Source organism: Engystomops pustulosus, chromosome 3, assembly GCF_040894005.1.
Source record: "Engystomops pustulosus chromosome 3, aEngPut4.maternal, whole genome shotgun sequence".
In the NCBI taxonomy this organism is placed as follows: Eukaryota; Metazoa; Chordata; class Amphibia; order Anura; family Leptodactylidae; genus Engystomops; species Engystomops pustulosus.
In genome coordinates this window covers 33,013,746-33,036,491 of record NC_092413.1, presented here as the reverse complement: position 1 = coordinate 33,036,491, position 22,746 = coordinate 33,013,746, and the positions used below count along the sequence as shown (strand labels likewise).

Below are 22,746 nucleotides of genomic sequence, written 5' to 3'. Positions count from 1 at the left end.
ACATAATGCTTGTTTGTTCATAATACATTCACAATAATTTGAGAGAACTCACTGTGTAACAGTAAACAGTAAGTGGCTGCACTTACAGCAATGAATATAATCATCTTGATTTTAAATTCAGCGAGTTCCTCATTAGTTTTTTTTTTCTAAAATGTGACAAAGATTGCAAACAAAACATGTGAGACGTCACTGTTACCATGGGACTGATATCTCTAACTTCTATGATCAATGTAACTGAAGCCGGAGCTACTGTGCATGCGCAGAGCTCCAAAGGAGCCAGGGTCGCCACAGAAGTAGCTGAAGGACGTGCAGGTAGAGAGGGATCGCAGAGGCTACTGAGGTTTTTACTCTCCCTCCATGGAGAGGCTATTCCTTGCCCCAGTAGCCTCTGCCCATAATTTGCATGATAGTCCGTTTCCCTTGTGCAGGGGGTCTTAGTCTGAATGTCACTTGTCAGTAAAAGTCACAGTTGTCCTCTTGTATCCATGAGCTGTGGGATAATCCTGCACCTGCCCCAGAATGACCTCTTTCTCCTTGTGGACAGAAATAAGAGGACAGAGGAGGCCACAGCTCCGCAATACTAAAAGCTCCTGACCCACAGCACTTGGCCCTTGCATTACCTCATTCTAATGCTGCATTCACACTAGCGCATGGGGGACATGCCATACATACGTCACCTATAGGCGGCAATGGCTCCACAGAACGATATGGTGCCACACACGTGAAACTTGTCCTAACTTTCCCTGTGTTACGGCCAGTACGAATCCTCTTCCTCTCCATGGGGCTGGACATATGCCCGGCTGGTTGTAGCCATGTGGGCGTACGTTACTGTAAATGCTGCCTAACTGTGATGTGATTTAAAAAAAACTATGTCATATTGTAAAGTACAGTCTGTGTCACGCTATAGAAATTTTTCACCTTCAGGGTAACATAAACCAGTGACAGATTCCCTTTAAAATGAATAATAATAACGAAAGTACATATATTTCTGTTGATCAATGTTGTACCCAATCTGTCACAAGGCTTGCATTTTCTTTAGAGCTGGATACATTACCGACAAACATTCTGATCTCACCAGTGAGTTACTTGTCAATAAAATCATATTTTACCAGCCCAAAGTCTTCTCAATTATATGGTCACGCTCCCGAGTCCTCCATATTCATAACCCATGGGCTCGTCCTTCCATCATCATATCTTGGCAGCATTCTCTCTGGGCACAGTAAGAGGGAGGAATCTGTCCATCACTGTGGAAATCAGCTTGTCTCTACTATATATTTCCCTCAGGGTAAAGGATTACCTATATAACATCCCTATATCGTTGTATAGGGGTTAATCTATGTGAAGGCAGCCTTGGAGTCCTCAGGTGTTTGGTCACATCTAATGTACTTTTGCACACTTTCTGCTCTATCTACTTCAAGAGCCATTTTTATTTTGCAGATGCAGAAGACAAGAAGGAGCTTTCTGAAGATGCAGGTGAGCAAAGCTCTCAATCCTATAATTCCATATTTGCAGGTTCTACAAAATCTGATTGTTGGCCCTTAATGTCACCAATTCAACCTCCGATATGAATGATGATATACACTCACCGGCCACTTTATTAGGTACACCATGCTAGTAACGGGTTGGACTCCCTTTTGCCTTCAGAACTGCCTCAATTCTTCGTGGCATAGATTCAACAAGGTGCGGGAAGCATTCCTCAGAGATATTGGTCCATATTGACATGATGGCATCACACAGTTGCCGCAGATTTGTCGGCTGCACATCCATGATGCGAATCTCCCGTTCCACCACATCCCAAAGATGCTCTATTGGATTGAGATCTGGTGACTATGGAGGCCATTTGAGTACAGTGAACTCATTGTCATGTTCAAGAAACCAGTCTGTGATGATTCCAGCTTTATGACATGGCGCATTATCCGGCTGAAAGTAGCCATCAGATGTTGGGTACATTGTGGTCATAAATGGATGGACATGGTCAGCAACAATACTCAGGTAGGCTGTGGCGTTGCAACGATGCTCAATTGGTACCAAGGGGCCCAAAGAGTGCCAAGAAAATATTCCCCACACCATGACACCACCACCACCAGCCTGAACCGTTGATACAAGGCAGGATGGATCCATGCTTTCATGTTGTTGACGCCAAATTCTGACCCTACCATCCGAATGTCGCAGCAGACCAGGCAACGTTTTTCCAATCTTCTACTGTCCAATTTCGATGAGCTTATGCAAATTGTAGCTTCAGTTTCCTGTTCTTAGCTGAAAGGAGTGGCACCCGGTGTGGTCTGCTGCTGCTGTAGCCCATCTGCCTCAAAGTTCAATGTACTGTGCATTCAGAGATGCTCTTCTGCCTACCTTGGTTGTAACGGGTGGCGATTTGAGTCACTGTTGCCTTTCTATCAGCTCGAACCCGTCTGCCCATTCTCCTCTGACCTCTGGCATCAACAAGGCATTTCCGCCCACAGAACTGCCGCTCACTGGATGTTTTTTCTTTTTCGGACCATTCTCTGTAAACCCTAGAGATGGTTGTGCGTGAAAATCCCAGTAGATCAGCAGTTTCTGAAATACTCAGACCAGCCCTTCTGGCACCAACAACCATGCCACGTTCAAAGGCACTCAAATCACCTTTCTTCCCCATACTGATGCTCAGTTTGAACTGCAGGAGATTGTCTTGACCATGTCTACATGCCTAAATGCATGTGCCGCCATGTGATTGGCTGATTAGAAATTAAGTGTTAACGAGCAGTTGGACAGGTGTACCTAATAAAGTTTGCACATATATGTAAATGTGAGAGGCAGATTTTTTGTGCTTTGCACAATTCAATAAAATATATAAAATAAATAGATCTGAGCTCCATTTTTAAAATGGAAATATACCATCAAAATCCATCATGATAAACCAGGGTCCCTCATTCTTAGATCCAAGCACCATTACTATGGTAATCTTCTTATATTTGTTATCCATGGTCTCCTTCCTTCTAAAATCAACCCTTAAAATTAAGTTAATGTGCCTGAGGGGCTACTTTATCCATCTGTGATCTGGCTTCACAGATTACTACACTTTCTCACCCTCTGCTCCCTCTGCATTTATGAGAAAGTGTAGCAGTCTGCTAAGCTAGATCACAGAAGGGCTAGAGCAGCCCCTCATGCTCATTAGCATATTTTTGATAAAAGTTGATCTTAGAATAAAGGAAGCCATAACAAATATCAGAAGATTACCACCGTCACGGTACCTGGATCTGTGAGTAAGTGTTCCTTGTTTATCATGCTGGATTCTGATGTAAGGTGCAGCCCATAGTCAATAGCTGTTTGCAGCTAATAAAAGGTAAAACTGAATGACTCTTTATTTATTTTGTTATTTTTAAACAGAAAATTCTGGAGACCTGAAAGACACTACTATGGACTCCGGTAAGAATTCTTTGTGAATAAACCTAAATCATTAAAGAATGAAGCATAAAGTTTGATAGGTTTTCAAGAGGATGTGCCGCAATTTTCCCTCTTTTCACTCAACTTCCTATTTCTGGTCTTTATGCATCAAGCAATGATCGTTTTCCCCAACAGGCATCTAGGTGAAAAATAAAATGGCACCCCCCCCCCCCACCCTTTAAAATTAAGCAACCTGTTCCACAGTCTCCTCCTCGCCCATTGTAAAAGATTTCTGTTTAAAGGAGTTGTCCGGGCTTTAAAACAATTTTATATATGGTGTGGGGTGGAACTATAAAAACCATAAAAATCTTATACTGTCCTCCTTTGGTGCTCCCGTTCACCTGCGGCGCAGCCCGTCACTTCAGGCCTATAAGATTTGTTTACAGAGGCGGCCTCTCCTGTCCTGACCACTGCCGCTTGTCTACTACAGTATCAGTTTCAATGTGTAGCAGGTGCGTGATAGGCGCAGGCCTATATAAACCAGCAGAGACTGGCAGTGACTGCTGGCGTCACGTGTGAACAGGACTGCCAGAGGAGGTAAGCATGAGTTTTGTATTGTTTTTATAGCCACCCTTATCCTTATATTTTTTAACCCCTTCACGCTCCGTGGCGGATATATCCGCCACGGAGCGCAGTGACTTAGCGCTCAGTGGCGGATATATCCGCCACGGCGCTTATGCCGGCTCGGCTCTGGATCAGAGCCGAACCGGCATCGGGAAACACGGGGTGCCGGCTGTAACTAATAGCCGGCACCCCAGTGTAACACCCGCGATCGGAGTTGTCTCCGATCGCGGGTGCTTAACCCGTTAAATGCCGCGGTCAGCGCGACCGCGGCATCTAACAAGCATCTGGGGGGTCTTTCCCCCACGATCGGCCCCCCCGAACCGTTTTCGGGGGGCGCCGATCGTTGCCATAGCAACTCTGGGGTCCGATCTGGACCCCAGAGTTACTTGCAAGAATTGCCAGTAAGATGGCGTCTGTGACGTCATCTTACTGGCACAGTGCCAGCCTATGCAAGTGTATAGGCTGACACTGATAATACTCTGCAATCCATCAGTATTGCAGAATATTATCATGAAGAAGCAATCAGAAGATTGCTTCTTCATGTCCCATGGTATAAAAGTGAAAAAGTAAAAAAAAAAAAAGTTATTCAATAAAAAAATAAAGTCATAAATCACTAAAAATGCCCCAAACTCCCAAAACATATAAAGAGACATATAACTCAAAAAAAAGTCTAAATCATAACACAAACCCCACATATATAGTATCACCGCGTCCGTAACAACCCGTAGAATAAAAGTAAATCATTATTGAACCCCCACGATAAACGCCGTAAAAAAAAACTGTTATAAACCCTCCAAAAATTATGATTTTTACCTTTTCAATCCCACAAAAAATGCTATAAAATGCGATCAAAAAACCATATGTACTCAGACATGATACTGGTGTAAAGTACAACATGTCCCGCAAAAAATAAGCCATCAACCAGCTCCGTAGCCAAAAAAGTAACAATGTTATGCCACTTGGAAGATGGCAATACATAAATGATAGATTTTTCCCCACATTAGGGTTTTGTTTGACAAATTTAGTAAAACGTAAGAAAATATATTCATGTCTGGTATCCCCGTAATCGTATCGACCCATAGAATAAAGATAACATGATTATTAGTCTATACGGTGAACACCAAAAAAAAAAAAGTAAAAAATCCAGTACAGAATTGATGCTTTTCTACTCTTGCCCTCAAAAAAAGTTCCTAAATTTTCAACAATAGGTGATACCAACCCCAAAATGGTAACAATGGAAAAAGCATCTCATCCCGCAAAAAAAATGCCGTCACATGGCCCCAATAACGAAAAAGCGAAAATTTTATAGCCTTCAAAAGGGGCCAATGAGGAAACTAAAATCCTGGCAGCTGCAGCGCCCTCCTTCCCTTCTGCACCTCGCTGTGCCCCCATAAAACAAGTCACAGCCACATGTGGGGGGTCGCTGCACTCAGGAGAAATTGCAGAACAAATTGTATGGTGGGTTTTCTCTTTTTATATTTTGGAAATGTGTAAATTTTAGTGCTAAATGAACGTATAAGGGAACAATATGACCATTCTAAATTTCACCTCCATTTTGATTCAATTACTATGAAGATCTCAAGGGGTTAACAATCTTCGTAAAAGCTGTTTCTGATAGCTTGAGGGGTGCAGATTTGAAAATGGGTAGATTATATAGGGGGTTTTGATGCTAAATATGTAAAATTTCATTCAAAACTGTATTTATCCCCAAAATAGTCAATTCTGAAAATCCGGAAAAGCGATATTCTATTTGTAAGCCGCGTGACATCAAAATAAATTATCCAAACATTTCAGAAATTATGAAAATGTAAAGTAGACAAATGGGAAATGTTATCCAGCAACTTATTTAGGTGGTAAATCTATCTGCCTGAAAACGCAATGATTTAGAATTTCGAAAATGGCAAATTTTTCCAAAAATTTATCATATTTTCTTTTTTTTGTAAATAAACGCAAAACTTATCTGCCAGAATTTACCACTAAAATGAAGTACAACATGTGGGGAAAAAACAATCTCAGAATCGCTTTGATAAGTAACAGTGTTCAAAAGTTATAACCATATAAAGAGACGCAGGTCAGAATCCAAAAAATCGGGCTGAGCCTTAAGCTACAAAATGGCTGCGTCCTTAAGGGGTTAAAGCCCATACAGCCTCTCTAAGCACTACAGCAATAATTAGGAGGGGACAGGCTTTGCAAGGTGACATGGTATGGATCATGAAGGCTACATTCAACCGATCCTGTTAAACATTTGCGATCAGTGATGAGAACCACTACATTAGAAATGCATATGCGATTGGGGAAGCCCCTCCTCTTTTCCAATTGAATTGCATTTCAAAACACAAGCGGAACGTGTGAACACTGCCTTAGGCTGGATTTCCATGTTGAGGTTTTCTGCATTACGGCCAAGCCCTTCCCCTTACCGCTTGATTTTCTGAGCACAAGTTCACAAGTGTTCCCTTTACTGCAGGGTTAAATCTCCGAAGCCCTGTAGAAAACTGCAACATAGCCCTTGCCGCAGGGACCATGTGTACTGTACAGTAAAGACAATGTAGAGTGTAGACATACAGCAGCAGGCCTGGACCCTGTTCCTCCTCTCGAAAATGTTATAGTTATCATCATGGCGGACAACAATGTTAATTACAGTGCAACCTATCTGGAATATGCCAGGTTGGGCAGATTGCACTGATGCTGCCCCTCTTCTCCAGTGCTGAGGTACTTCCCGAGGAGGTGGTCTCAACTTGCCTGATAGCAGGTGTGCCACTGACAACATCTGACCAATGCAACCACTCAAAAGCAATAACTTCAGTGGTATCAATATGTTCAATCTGCATAGCACATGCTATTTAAATGAAATACAGAACTGCCTTAGCAACACTCAATTTTAGCATTGCTAAGGTGATACCTCAGGGGCTGTTTTTTAAGAAAATAATTAAGAATTCTTTGATAAAATTTATTACAAAAAGGTTTATAATAAGCCTCTTAAATAGTTAAAAAAGGTTTTTGAATGTTACTTGCTCTAAGGTTTTTGGCGCACAGTTTGGCCTGGTGCACGAGGATCAGCAAAATGGTATGTATCACCAGGTTCTCTGTCAGCGTTGCTTTATTTTTAACAATGTATCAAAATATTAACAGAAATAGAAGGATGCCTTTCGAACCGTCCATAAGCTTATGTCAACTGCTGTTTACAAAGACTTGTGGAAAGAATGATAGGTATTCTTCTGTTTCTCTTTATATCTTTTTGCTTTATTTAAAATAAAGCAAGACTGAGAGTGAACCTGGTGAGTGACAGGACCTTTTTATCTCGTGTTCTAACAGTGACATCGTATTCAAGCACTGGATATCCGTCTAGTGACAAATAAACTGCCTTTCAAGGGAACCTGTCAGGAGGGTTTCACAAACTCACCTTATTACAGGTGTGAGACACTGAAGGGGTTAACTGTGGATGGGCGGTATGTTTCCCCTAGGTTTTGCTATTATGCAAGGCCTTAGTGCTGAGGTTGTGTTGTCCAGCACCTTGGACACAGGTGGTGGGAACAGCCCAATCAGCCTTTTTAAAACCGCTCAGCAGAGCTGAGAGTGTTGTCTCTCTGGAAGGAGGCTGGAGAGCACACAGCCCTGACCTCTGTGCCTGGAGCAACAAAAGTGTTTTTGTTAGTGGTGAGTCAGAGAACCATTGTTTAGTTAGCACCCTGACGGGTAGGATATTATTTTTTGTTTTGATGCCTGAATGTGAAGGCTGTTTTATTTTGTACCTGCTGAAATAAACACAGGCTAGACCTGTTTTGGACTGTACTTTGGTGTCACTGTCTTGAACTGCATCACAGCACCCCGCTACCACGGTCTCTACTGGGCCAAATCTCCCACATATGGTGGAGGATGCGGGCAGTTCAAAAGACACACACCTGAAAGGCTTGCTACATCCTGCAACATTGCATGGCCTGGGTGAAAGCAGCAGGCGAATTGCAGGATAAAGCCAAGATGGAGGACTTTATTAAAGCCATGCTCCAGCAGCAGGAGGAGAGATTCCGCCAGCAGCAAGCCATGCTCCAGAGACAGGAGGAGAGATCCCGCCAGCAGCAAGCCATGCTCCAGCAACAACAAGAAGAGTCCCGAGCTAATCGGCAGCTGCAGCAAGCCATGCTCCAGCAGCAGGAGGAGAGGTCCCGCCAGCAGCAGGAAGAGTCCCGAGCCATGTTCCAGCTGATGATGGAAAAGTTTTCCGGCATTATGGCAGCACCGCAAGCGACGACTACTGAGGGGTCCCATACTGGTCTGCAAGGGTACCCGGTTGTCCAGCATTCCGCACGGGCTGCAGTGCAGAAGGCTTTACAAAAGATGACGGCGACCGATGACGTGGAGGCGTATCTCACTGTGTTCGAGCGAGTAGCTAAGCGAGAGGAGTTACCGGCTGAGCAGTGGGCAGATGTCCTGGCACCGTTCCTGACCGGCGAGTCGCAGAAGGCTTACTACGACCTGAGTGAAACGGAGGCCCGTGAGTACCCCCAGCTAAAGGCGGAGATTCTGGCTAGTCTTTGGGTCACCGTTCAAGTTCTCTTCAGCCGGGTCCACCAGTGGGCTTACTCAGAAAAACTACCCCCACGCTCCCAAATGCATGACCTGATCCATCTTGTCCGGAAGTGGCTACAACCAGAGGACTGCACCCCAGCACAGATGGTAGAGAGAGTGGTTCTCGACAAGTTCACCCGTTCTCTGCCCTCTCGGCTCCAGCGGTGGGTTGGACAGGCCGGTCCCACAAAAGCTGAGGAACTCGTGTCCCTAGTAGAGAGGTATCGGGCTACGGAGGACCTTCTACTTGCCTCTCCCACACGAAGCAGTGCCAGTGACAGGGTCACCAAACCATCTGGTAAGACTGCTACTGCGGAAAAGGGGAGACATGTCAGGTTGGGAGGGGGTTCATTGGGGGGCGTGGATACCCAGAAACCCAGTGAGGCTCGTGACAGGTCATAGCCGTGTCCAGTGCTGGCAATGCCATAAAATGGGCCATATTGCTGCCAACTGTCCCCTGTCAGTGGAGCCAATGGACTGCAACCAGACCCGGCGAGTGTCACTGTTTGCCCGGCCGGTTCTGGCAGCCGAGTTGGCCACGGATTTGAAACCCCAAGTGTGTGTGGTCACAATCGGGGGTCACACGGTGGAAGCCTTGCTAGACTCAGGGAGTCTGGTCACCCTGGTGCGGGGAACTTTGGTTGATCCTGGACTGTACAGCGGGCGGAAAGTGGGAGTATTGTGTATACATGGGGACACTCGCGAATATCCCACTGCTGTCATCAACCTACATACCCCTTGTGGTACTATTACCCATGAAGTGGGGGTGGTGGGGACCCTGTTTTATGAGGCTATTATCGGCAGAGACTTACCGGTGTTTTGGGACCTCTGGAGACCTCAGGTGCTGTTGCAGATAATGGACATCACGTGTGTCCGGCCTTGGCCCCTGAACCCTTTGAGGCCAATGTACCCACACCAGCAGTAGGGGTGACCCCATGTGATGAATTCTCTCCCCTAGAGGTCCTAGCTGGTGAGGTCGAGGGCCACGAGGAGGTGGCCGACATGCCGGACCTTGAGATTTCCTGTGAAAATTTTGGGGCTGCACAGCTACAGGACCCTACCTTGTTTAAAGCACGGGAGAATGTTAAGGTGATAAATGGGGTACTCCAAATACCAGGGGCTGACAAAATATACCCCCGAATGGTGATTGTTGGGGAACTGTTGTACAGGGTCGACCAGATACGGGGAGAGGAGGTTGAGCAACTTGTAGTACCCCAATCTCACCGTAGGCTGGTGCTAGAGTTGGCACACAAACATGTGCTGGGAGGGCACTTAGGTGCTGAGAAGACCCGAGAGAGGATCCTGCAGAGATTTTTCTGGCCCGGGGTGTGGGAGGAGGTAAACCGGTATTGTAGCTCCTGCCCTGAGTGTCAACTTACTGCCCCGGTGTCCCACTTCAGGAGTCCTTTGGTCCCGCTACCAATCATAGAGGTGCCATTTGAACGGAGTGCAATGGATCTGGTTGGCCCCATAGTCAAATCCTCAAGGGGGCACCAATACATCCTGGTTATCCTGGACTACGCTACGCGGTATCCCGAGGCGATTCCATTAAGAAACACCTCCTCCAAAAATATTGCTAGGGAGCTGTTCCAGGTATTCTCACGCACAGGCCTCCCCAAGGAAATCTTGACTGGCCAGGGTACCCCATTCATGTCTAGGGTAATGAAGGAGATGTGTAAGTTACTGCAGGTTAAACAGCTCCGCACCTCTGTGTATCATCCTCAGACAGATGGCCTGGTCGAGAGGTTTAACAAGACCTTGAAGGGGATGCTAAAGAGGGTGGTCAGCAAGGATGGGAAGGACTGGGATTGTTTGTTGCCCTATTTGATGTTTGCCATACGTGAAGTTCCCCAGTCCTCCATGGGTTTCTCACCCTTTGAGCTGTTATATGGCCGTTCCCCACGTGGGCTTTTGGATGTAGCCAAGGAGACCTGGGAACAGGAGAGGACCCCCCACCGTAGTGTGATAGAACACGTCTCCCTTATGCAGGACCGCATAGCGGCGGTAATGCCCCTTGTAAAGGAGCACATGACAAGGGCACAAGAGGCCCAGTCTAGGGTCTACAATAGGTCAGCCAGACTCAGGACCTTTAACCCAGGCGACAGAGTGCTAGTTCTGGTGCCCACCGTTGAGAGCAAGTTCTTGGCAAAATGGCAAGGACCATATGAGGTCATGGAGAAAGTGGGGGAGGTAACCTACAAGGTATCTCAGCCGGGGAGGAGGAAACCCGAACAGATATACCACGTGAACCTCCTAAAGCCATGGAGGGAAAGAGAGTCCCTGATGTCCGTGGAAGTAGAAAAAGCGTCTGTCCCCAAGAAGGGGACACTGGAGGTAGGTGTCCCCGATGCCAAGGTGCCTGAAGTACGGATCTCGGAGTCCCTCTCCAGGGCCCAGTTACAGGAAGCGAAGGAGTTTGTGCTCCGAAATGTGGATGTGTTCTCTAAGTTACCAGGACGTACTTCAGTCATCAAGCATGACATCATAACCGAACCCCACATCCGGGTACACGAAAAACCCTACCGGGTCCCTGAAGCGCGTCGGCTTGCCATATCCGAAGAAGTCAGGCAGATGTTAGACCTGGGGGTTATCGAGGAGTCTAAAAGTGACTGGTCGAGTCCTATTGTGTTGATTCCCAAACCTGATGGTTCCCTACGGTTCTGCAATGACTTTAGGAAGTTGAACGAGGTGTCCAAATTTGATTCTTATCCCATGCCCAGGGTTGACGAGTTGATAGAACGACTTGGACAGGCTAGATTCTTCTCCACCCTTGACCTGACGTAAGGGTATTGGCAGGTACCCCTTACTGACAGGGCCAAAGAGAAGACCGCTTTTGTTACTCCTGATGGGCTTTTTCAGTACGTGGTACTCCCCTTTGGGCTACATGGGGCTCCTGCCACATTCCAGAGGTTAATGGATCTCGTGCTAAAACCTCACCGGAGATATGCCTCGGCCTACCTGGATGACATCATAGTTTATAGTAACGATTGGGAGAGTCACCTGGCCAAGGTGCAAGCAGTGGTAGACTCCCTGAGGGCAGCAGGGTTGACAGCGAACCCCCAAAAATGTGCACTGGGTCTGGAAGAGGCCCGTTACCTGGGGTACCGTATTGGGCAAGGTGTCATCAAACCCCAAGTAAATAAAGTAGAGGCGATCCAGCAGTGGCCACGACCTATGAGCAAGAAGCAAGTGAGGGCTTTCCTAGGCATAGTGGGCTATTATCGCCGATTTATCCCCGATTTTGCTACCATAGCGGCACCCCTGACTGACCTGACCAAGGGTAGCAGGGCGGTGATGGTAAAGTGGAGTGAAGAGGCTGAGGGGGCGTTTCAGCGACGGTTTTGTGCGAGGGACCGGTACTGATCACCCCTGACTTCACCAAGACCTTTATTGTGCAGACTGACGCTTCGGATGTGGGCTTAGGGGCTGTCCTGTCCCAAGTAGTGGAGGGTGAGGAACATCCTGTGACATTCCTGAGCCGCAAGCTCACACCTCCTGAAAAGAACTATAGCATAGTTGAGAGGGAGTGCTTGGCGACAAAATGGGCTCTGGAATCCCTGAGGTATTACTTGGTAGGGCGACAGTTTACACTAGTGACCGATCACTCTCCCCTCACCTGGATGAGTCAGGCCAAAGAGAGGAACGCCAGGGTCACAAGGTGGTTCCTAATGTTGCAGAATTTCAAATTCACGGTTGAACATCGAGCAGGAAAGCTGCATGGGAATGCCGATGCCCTGTCTCATACCCACTGTCTGATGGCCAAAAGTGTTCGCCCCCACAGGGTCAAACAGAGGGGGAGGGTATGTGAGACACTGAAGGGGTTAACTGTGGATGGGCGGTATGTTTCCCCTAGGTTTTGCTATTATGCAAGGCCTTAGTGCTGAGGTTGTGTTGTCCAGCACCTTGGACACAGGTGGTGGGAACAGCCCAATCAGCCTTTTTAAAACCGCTCAGCAGAGCTGAGAGTGTTGTCTCTCTCTGGAAGGAGGCTGGAGAGCACACAGCCCTGACCTCTGTGCCTGGAGCAACAAAAGTGTTTTTGTTAGTGGTGAGTCAGAGAACCATTGTTTAGTTAGCACCCTGACGGGTAGGATATTATTTTTTGTTTTGATGCCTGAATGTGAAGGCTGTTTTATTTTGTACCTGCTGAAATAAACACAGGCTAGACCTGTTTTGGACTGTACTTTGGTGTCACTGTCGTGAACTGCATCACAGCACCCCGCTACCACGGTCTCTACTGGGCCAAATCTCCCACACAGGTTACCATAATCTTTTTAATACTAATTCCCATTTTTCTTTTATAATTAACATTACTGGTTCCAGTTACTTTTAATATTAGATTAATGTATACCCGGCTCCCTGTCAGCAAACTGTATGTTGTCATGGGGGCATCTGTTGCAAGGCTACGAATCCCTGAGTCGTCATCATTATCTCCTCACTCCTCTCACAGCTCTCCCCCTCCCGCCTGTTGACATGAACTGGGAGAGCAGTGAGGAGATAATGTTGATCATACAAGGACTCACAAACTTCCAATACTATTCAAAAGCCTAAGGGAACCTGCCATTAAAGGACACCTGTCATCAGGTCTGTGTCACTTGTCCTGTCACTACTACCTTTTTGAGCAGCTCACATGGATCCATCCCAGCCATTATCTAGTTATTTCATACATTAATCATTATAAAATCATCTATTCTTTAAAATGTAAATGATGCTGGTCACATGGTCAGAGGCAGTGATGTCACTCCTGTTCCCCCTCCCCTCTCCTCCCCCTGCTCATGTCTGTGTGTAATGTATAGTAAAGCATTGCTAGTGTGTGTGCTGCATCTGCTGACATGCTGCATCCTCCTATTACACAGAGACACAGACATCAGCTACACAAGTACCTGCCTTGTTCTGCAATAACATGGCTGCCTGGAGCTGTTGTATCTCTCCTACACACACAGACTGCAGGGGCCGCCAGCACCAGGAAGCACATCATTATACAGCCTCACATCATTATACAGACTGTCAGTCAAGCACTGGGGGTGTGGCTGTACCTCCCACTCATGAATAAGGTGGACAGCTTGAATATGCTAATGCTTCATTGGACATTTCACAGGTCATTTGCATACAGCTTTAGGACCTCATTGCTTAAGTTTACAGGCATGTAGAGGGACAATGAAGGGATAGAGGCAGTTTGTGAAAATATATTTAGTTTATGGGGGTTATTTTGTCTGACGGGTTCTCTTTAAGTGCAAATGTGTGTCCTGATGACAGGTTCTTTTTAAGTTTATTTGTTATCCTGTTTGGTTATCTCTTTAACCCTGCAGCAATATTCAGAACTTTTCATAATGTCAATATTAGTTGTTAATAATTAGAAACTTGAATTTAATGGAGAATTTAATGAATTTAAGACTTTAACATTGGATCCAAATTGCACCTGATAAAATTAAATATTTTAATAAAAGTATTTATTTTTCTTTATGGTTATATTTCTTTTAATTTATTTTCTCAGACACACAGGAAATGAAAGACCCCGGCCTAGATTCAGGTTAGTAAATACATTTAATCATCTTATACCATATATATGAATACATGTTCTATAACTAAAGTATTCTAATTGTACTTCATGTCAAAACTTTCAACCTTGGAAATGTTTTATCTGAAAAGCCAACACAGATCCCTATTGCTACCTTAGTGATGGACTGTGTCAGTACATACTGTTCCTACATGCAGTTGTACAGTGTGTTCCGATATTCATGATAGAAAAGGAAAAAAGACAATATAAATTGAGGAAAGATGCTCAGCGGCAAATTAAGACTGGGTTGTAATACTAAAGCCTTTACAAGTCTGGAATCACTTCCTACATCTGGTACTAGAATCAGCTTCTTGCGGAATGGAGGATGTGTCCCTTCTGCCTGCTCAAAGGTCCTGAAATTGCTCTTGTGTACAGGAACAGATTTATGAGGATTTCATGGGTGGTTTGGGTGGCTCAGTGGCCCCTAGAAGGCTTATAATCCACTTTTGAAGATGCCACAAGCATATAATGAAGGTGAATAGAATTGAGGTAAAGTGCTAGTCAGGGCCGGCTCCAGCAAGTGTCGGGGCCCACCCAGAGCTGCTCGGGGGCTTACATTAGGAATCCATGGGGGTGAGCTGGGCTGTTTCTAATGAATCCAGAGTGGATGAGGGGGGCTTCATATAAAATAACCATGAGGGGGCTGTTTGGTATGATAAACTAGGGAATATTTTAGGGAACAGGAGACAGTTTTAGTTTCTGAATTTTTAATGCCGCCACGTGAGTTCACTGCAAAGGGGCCCACTGAGGCTCTGTCACCCAGGGGCCTACTGAAACCTAGAGCCAACCCCAGTGCAAGTGATTAGTCTCATCTATGAACAAAAGCATTAGACCAGAAACAAACACACAACCATGGACCATCCATGAATACCGGAACCATGCACTGGCCGGATTTCACAGACCCAACAGGGGATGCAAGGAATCCTTTCTTTCCTCGAGAACAACAGAACCGTACTGAGACTATAAAGGACTCCTTGCTTCATTTATAATTGTGATGATTGGATTCCCGTCCTCGGCACTCTGTTCAGCCCGTGAAATCTGTCCAGTGGACAGTCCTGGATTCAAGGACCCAACAGAGGGCCGTGGATGGAACTTCAAGCATCATAGCTATGTACTGTACAATGCAAGGAGTCCTTTCTTTCCTACAGAACAACAGCGCCATACTGAAAATATAAAGGACTAATTGCATTATATAGAACTGTGATGATTGGATTCCCGGCCGCTGAAATGTATTCAGTCTGTGAAATCAAGCTAGTGCATAGCCCTGGATTCATGGACCAAGCAAAGGACTAAGGATGGGACTCCAAACTTCATCGCTATTTACGATGCAAGGAGTTCCTTCTTTCAAACAAAACAACAGCACCGTGCTTAGAATGGACTACTTGCATCATATACATGGATTGAGAAAGGACTACTTGCATCATAACTGTGAGGTTTGGAGTCATGTCCACTACAATGTGTTGAATCCATCAAATTTAGCTAGTACAGAGGATTTTTGAGTCTCTGGCCTTAGATCTAAACATTTGCTATACGTGACAAACTTGTGACATTTCATATGTATGTTGCAAAATGCAGTAACATGGATTCCAATCACCAAAATAGGTGAATAGAATTTTATTTGTGAAGCAATGAATACCATAAAATAAAAAAAAATATATATAATAATAAGGTCTCAGATAACAAAAAAATATGGATGGAAAATATATACACTAAATGAATAACAGCCAAAAATCCCAACCCAACTGCGATTCACATCTCTGAATCTGATAATGTTGGTTCAGTTACGCAGCTGACTTGACCCAGGATCAGGTTGGGATTGAATAAATTCTGTGTAATATGGAGATATTTAGTGTAGAGAGTGAAACATCCCCCACCGGAGCCTGGCCTTTCTTAGGTGGCTGTAGACAGCTGGGGCCCAGGATACCAGAATAGCTGGCTTATGCTGCCTTGGGCACGCTATGGTCCCAGGGCTTGGTATTGGGACCAGAGCAAGAGCTTTCAGCCTGGCAGGTCTCCAGCAGGTGGTGTGTGCAAGAAAAGATGGATGGAGAGGCTGATGCAATAGGTTTCTCCCTGGGGCAACCCCTCAGGTGTATATGGGAATCCCTGAGTGATGGAGGATGGGGTGCCCATGATGGTGAACCAGCCTGATCTAGGGATTACACGGAGGCACCTTGTGCAAACCAACAGTTTTTATTCAACTTCAAACAGCAGGCAATGACCTAACGTTACAGCAGACTGGAAAGCTAGTAGGAGATAGCTTGTCTGCAGGAAGTGTTGCTCGCGGCCTTGTTGTATCTTCAGGCTGGGCTGGTAAAGATAAAGCCAAGTCCGGATGGTGGACGTCTGCTCTGGGTCTAAGTCTCCTGACTTGCCTTAGGTGTCAGACAGTGCCTGAGGTACCTCTTATTCCTTGTATTGGGTCTGGATAGCAGCTCTGCAGGAGCTGCACACTGGACCAGCTTCTCACCCTGTTGATTAAGATCTAAGACCATGCGCTCCCACCCACCAGGGGTGGCAGCTCTCTCAAACGAGTTTCCAACTTGCTTTACAATAGTACAAAGGATAACATTGGTCAATAAGATGTTACATGTTAACTCTGTCCTTACCAGGCAGTAGCTTCAAGCTGAAATTACTAAGTTTCCTATGTTACAGACCTCCTAGTGAGGAGATCTCACCAGGTAGCTACTGTCATAAAGAAGTGCAACACCCACCCATCCCATGCATCGGCAGGTGTGTTGCAAAAGTATTCTAGGATAAGCTAAAGATATATTAGGCTTTAGGACGTCAGTGGGAAACTACCATCATTAAAGCCATGTGGAGATACTGCAGAAATAGAGCAAGTATATAATACACTTCTGGTCCAAAAATGAGTGAGGACCCCTGAGGCTCACAACATTTTGACCATGACAACTGCCTCTCTCTAGTCCTAGAATATAAGAGGACAAACACAGTTGACTACAAAACTATTGGATAGTAAAGTCAGCCGATTAGGATGGACATATTTGGATCAAGACAAAATAAAGTAAAAATTCAACTCTAGGTCGAAAACAATCCAAATATCCTCACAGGTAACAAAAGCATTAAGTTTGATAGAAGTGAATATAAGTATAATAGAATCCAGTTGACACTGCGGCTGTGAGAGAACATGTAGGTGCAATGCCACAGGATTATGTTATAAAGGACCATAGTAACGAAATCTAACAACTAGCAGAGAAAGGACATTGGCCGGTGGGAAAGCTTGATGTTCTTTATTTTCGAAGGTAGAAATGACGTTTGCCTTTAGGATGTGGAATTAATGGGAAACAGACATCAAGAAACCCAGTTAACTGTCAGAGAAAGGCTTTGAAACATAATACCTAAATAAAGTACTGCAGGCTTGTATTGTGTCTGCTGCTGACAGCCCCCGGTGCTTTACCATACACAATTTAGGAGAGCTGTGTTTAAAATGTAGGCCGAGAGTCCACAAAATACCGAGAACCAACTCAGCTCTACTAAATAATAATTTTTAATAATAATTTTACAGGATCACCTGTAAAAAAAAAATATGTTTATCATACCAAACCTTCCTGAACAGTCCACCACTTAGTATCTGATTCAATAAAGATGTCAAAGTGAGTTTGGCAGGGCAGCAAATTAGTACCACATAAGTGATGGGATATCCATGTTGGTTTGTAAATGGTCCATGGACTGTGGAGTTATTGTGAAGATTCTCAAAACAGGATTGGAGTTGTCAATATTGGGAGCATAGCAGTGAGATCTATACGACGAGTTCATAATTGGAAGTTCTGTATTTTTCGGACTTTAAGGCGCACAAAAAAATCCTATGATTTTGTTAGGAATCAAAAGTGCTCCTTATATTTCAGTGCACCTTATATATGAAACGGTCATGTTTAACAAGAGCTCTGTCCCACGCCAGCAATATCCTGTTAACATCCTGCACACACTGGCACAATACCCCACACCAGCTCCTGAAGTGCCCTGGCACCGCAATACCAACATCGTGCTTCTCCGTCAGAGCAGGGCAGTAGCATGGAGAGACTGGAGCCGCAGATGCGACCCTGCATGGCCGGCAGTACCAGAGGGGGACTCGGCAGTGACTGAAGGAGGCAAGACGGAGGAGGGCAGCGGACTTACGTGAGTCCATGGAGACGCACCCTTTACAGCAAATCTCCAGCGGCAACTGAAGACCATGCCGGACGTGACAGAAACCACAGGCCCCATAGTGCGAACCACGTGGCTTCCTCATCTGCCCTTTGCTATCCACGGGATAGGGTGGAACTTGCTGATAAGTGGGGGTCTCATTGCTGAGTCCCCCACAGATCGCAAAAACAAGGGGTCCGTCGGATCCCTTGTCGTTCGGTCAAATTAATGGAGCAGATGGCCGCCCATGACCGTTCTGCTCCATTAATCTCTATGGAGCTGAGGGAGATCGGTGAACGTGGCTCCAAGCTCCAAGGAGATTAATGAAGCAGAACCGTCATGTGCGGCTGCCTGCTCCGTTAGTCTGATGGAGCGACAAGGGGTCTGACGGTGGTACGTGGGACCACCACTGATCAGCAAGTTAGGGCCTAAATTCAGTGTGTAGGGGAAACCCCTTCTACTTCAATTAAACTAGTCTTTTAATAGTCTTTGTAAAAATTTGTCCACAATCTCAGGATCCACATTTTCATGTTCTGTTTATCTATGAAAGTATGAATCGGTTTGAATGTTTTTCTTCCTGTCACATCCCCAATATTTTTGCTGAGAAACTGATCAATTTTTGTATTCAGCGTATGGAAATGATACTGAATCATGATCTGAAGTAAAGCAGCAGCGCTGGTAACCTCAGTAGCTATGAATATTGATCCTCCCCTCAAGAAATACTGAATTGATCGTCTGTACTTGAAATATATTACAAATTTATGACTTAAATATCCAGTGTTTGTGCTTATTTTTTAGAAAATGAGCCGTGCACACAGACAGACAATGGCGAAGAATATAAAGCAGAAATAACCAGCTCCAATGTAGATACTGGTGAGTAGATTTCTATATCCTGTTCATTAACAAAGATGAAACACATATACATTTTGTCTTCTATCCCAGTGACAGTTGGATTTTCAAAATTTTTTGATGTAATTGGAGCAAGGATTATCAATAAAACTTCATTACAGACACCTTACAGCTGGTCATTGCAGTCTGGGACTATAATAATGTATCCAGAGAGCTTCACTAGAGATCACAGGGGACAGAGGGGTCCGTCTTTAAGTAGGGGTCGTCTGTAAGTCGAGTGTCCTTAAGTAGGGGTCTGCATGTAATCCCATGATGAGCAACTTTTCAAAAACATGAGTTCACAGTACTTTGAAATGTTTGCTCTGTGCGCCTTTATTTTTCCACCTATTAGTTGTGATTTCTTTGCCTAAGGTACAGTCAGGGGCAGATTAAAGGGAATCTGCCATCAGGAGCCCTTTTTCTGGCTCCCCCATGTCCCCAAAGAATAGTGTGCACACTGCCCAAGTGTTTTTATATTAAAACACTTTTTCCAATAAAAAGAAAAGTTGGAGGATCGTTTACCTTTCTCTCTACAGAGCAGTGTCACATGGGAGTGGCCAGTGGGGAGTGCTCCCCCACCCTCAGGAAACCGCTTGGTCCTGCACTTATTTCAAATAGGAGAGATATGGGTATTTTTTGAATTTGAAATAGACACATGACGGATCGGTTTACAGGTGGTGGGGGGAACGAATGGTCACTCCAATGGGACACGGGACACTGCTCTGCATAAAGAAAGGTAAACTTTAATCTTTTCCTTTTTATCGGAAAAGCTAATTTTTTAATAAAAACACTTTGGCAGTGTACACACTATTGTCTATGGGGACATTGGGGAGACAGAAAATGGGTTCCTGATGACAAGTTATAGAATATTATAGCCCCTACAAGTCTGGAATTCCCTTCCTAAATATGATCCTGGAATCCAGCTTCTTGGGAGATGGATGATGTATCATTTCTGTCTGCTTTCAATCTGCGGTTTCAGGACCTTCAAATGGTCTTGAAATGGTTCTTGTATACATGTGTATTGAGTGCAGGAACAGATGTACAAGGATTTTATGGTTGAAGGTCCTTCTCGGTATCGAATTTGGTGGGTGGTTTGGGTGGCCACGGGCCCCCTAGAAGGCTTGGGTCCCGGGCTACCGCCCAAACCGCCTATATTGTAATATATATACTACCTCAGACCCCGAAACTCAATACACTTAGTCTTGGGAGAATATCACCATACATATGGCACTTTATGTAGACTGTGATTATGAATTTAAATTAATCTTCAACCAAATAGTAAGGCTACAAACACACAACCTGGGACAGATCCCGGGCAAGCATGCGGCTGGGTACAAAAGAGGTAGGGGGAGCGCTCTTCACCTCTTCCCTCTGCCACGGCCGCGATCCAGCAACAAGTAGGACATGTCTTATCTTTTGCGGTGCGACCACCTGACCAGGTCATGGTGCGTTAAGACACAGTGTGTTGATCAGGTGCCATAGGCCTCAATTGTGTCTGTGATCTAGTGTGACCAGATCACGGCCTCAATATCAGTCATGTGCATGTGCCCTTAATGTAACTTTGCTTATACAAATACCCCCAAGAGTACCCATAAAATACATTAGGACATAATTGGCAACATTTTTATTCATGTATATTCAAAATATTCTTCTCTGGTGCCTAAAGATGGATATGTTATTATTGAGCGTAGTTCATGGAATGGGGTACACAGGGAGATGATGGAAGTGAGATAGTTATTATTTGTAACCCTGGCTGTATAATGGATAGAAGGGAAAAAAATTCTGAAACGGTCAGATATTCCAGAACACTCACTGTAGACCTTATTAGGGATATGAATCAAAATGAGACAAGTATCTATTGATTAGTTACTATTATGATGAAGGTTTTTGCCAATAAGATTTCTTTGAAGGGGTTGGGCATCAAATCATTTATTTAATGATGATGATAAGGAACAATGGTTGCTCATTCACATTGTACTCCATTGTACTCTATATATTCCCTACAAAATGGCACGTTTAAAGGTGTTTGCCTTTGAAAGAAAGTTTTAAAAATGTAATCCCCTACTGATGTTTACACTAATGATCATTTTAACCCCCTTACTTTGAAATCTTATACTGACCATGAGTTATAGCAGCTAATCCATATATAAAACTGAGAAAGATTGTAGAGTGTGTGCGGGGACTCTCTAAGCAGACCCTTCATGATACCTCTAGTGCTATGAGATGCTGTGTGCTGAAATTGTGCTTGGATAATCAGGGTAAAGGGTTTATCTACACTTTCATTTAGCTTCTGAATATACTACTAGTATCTGACACGCAGAAAAAAAGAGATGAGACAGATCAGTTATGAGATGGATATAAAACACGATGACACAATGAGCTCTGCTCCCTCACCTAATCAATAAAACACACAGTCTGCTCTGCTTATCTTGTCAGTAGTTTGTAGAGTAAGTCTTTGTACAGTGCTGCTTGCTGGCAGGAAGTGCCTGTGTCTGGGCTGGTCTTGTAATGCCGATGGGAGGGACAGGAGGCAGAGAGCACTGCAGTGCGCAGACAAGAACAGCTATTCATGAGAAGATTCAGACCATAGTCAGAATATTCACAGTCTGGGACAATCAAAATTGTAAACACTAGGACTCATTGAGGCAGATTGGAATTATATCTGTGAAATGCTGTATTTCATTAAAAACTGTGAATTAGAGACTGTTATCACGAGTATATTTAAAAATCTTGTCTTCGTTGGGAATACCCCTTTAAGGAAGGGAACACAATGTTAGGATCCTCAATGACCATACATTTGTCATCTTGGAAATAGATATACTGTAGTGAGTGTTTTTGTGGGTGAACCATTTTACCCTTCCTCAACATAAAAAATGCTGTTTCATGGGCTGCAAACACCGGACCCATGGTGTGTCCTTGCATGTGAGGTCTGCTTTCCCACCAATGACAGGAGAAAAGGATGCCCAGGCCACAAACATGGGGCAGGAATAGGACCTGCTCTGCATTTTATGGGTCATGCACCAGCAGTTAGGGCCTTGGAAATATATAGGGGCATGTGCTAGCTGTATAAACAATGGTTAGCATGCATCCCAAAAAAAGTGGTGCTACTAGTTTTAGTATTAGTTTTAGTTTTTAAATATGGATGTTTTCTAATACCCCCCTTCAGTAACATTTAAAAACATTTGGGGGTTCCTTACACCTGGTTCAGACAGATCCTATATTCTTTTCTATGTGCTTTTGGTTTTTTGTCTAATAAACCAATGAGACTTTTTTTTTTTCCTTCCAAGAAATTACTCAAGTGGAGCAAGGTAGTCTGTGTTCATTGATGTGAGTAAATGGTGATTAAATTGATTTTTGGGACCATAAAAAAGGATGTTGATTGCATCCATGTATTAATATACGAGGACAATTGCCGCTTCAAACCTGTGGAGAATAATAGTTCACGATTTGGAGTTTCTACAACAACAAAAATGTGACTATTTACTCACATAATGACAAGTTCTTGTACCAGAAAAATCAAAGTCTCTAATATTAATCCAGCTACATAATGTATTAGTATTGATCGGAGCCCTCCATGTAATGCAAACAAAGCCCCGGGACTTGTGTTC

At 44.5% G+C, this 22,746-nt stretch overlaps 1 protein-coding gene across 3 annotated transcripts in view; it reads left to right on the top strand.

The window, feature by feature from the left end:
* Window positions 1–22,746, top strand: part of MACROD2 (mono-ADP ribosylhydrolase 2) — a 1,393,268-nt gene that overhangs the window by 1,304,421 nt on the left and 66,101 nt on the right. For all 3 annotated transcript variants that reach the window (XM_072140441.1, XM_072140440.1, XM_072140439.1), the window contains exons 12-15: window positions 1,438–1,473; window positions 3,367–3,405; window positions 14,045–14,080; window positions 19,049–19,123. In XM_072140441.1, the coding sequence (XP_071996542.1) occupies window positions 1,438–1,473; window positions 3,367–3,405; window positions 14,045–14,080; window positions 19,049–19,123 (186 nt within the window). The remainder of the gene's footprint in view (window positions 1–1,437; window positions 1,474–3,366; window positions 3,406–14,044; window positions 14,081–19,048; window positions 19,124–22,746) is intronic.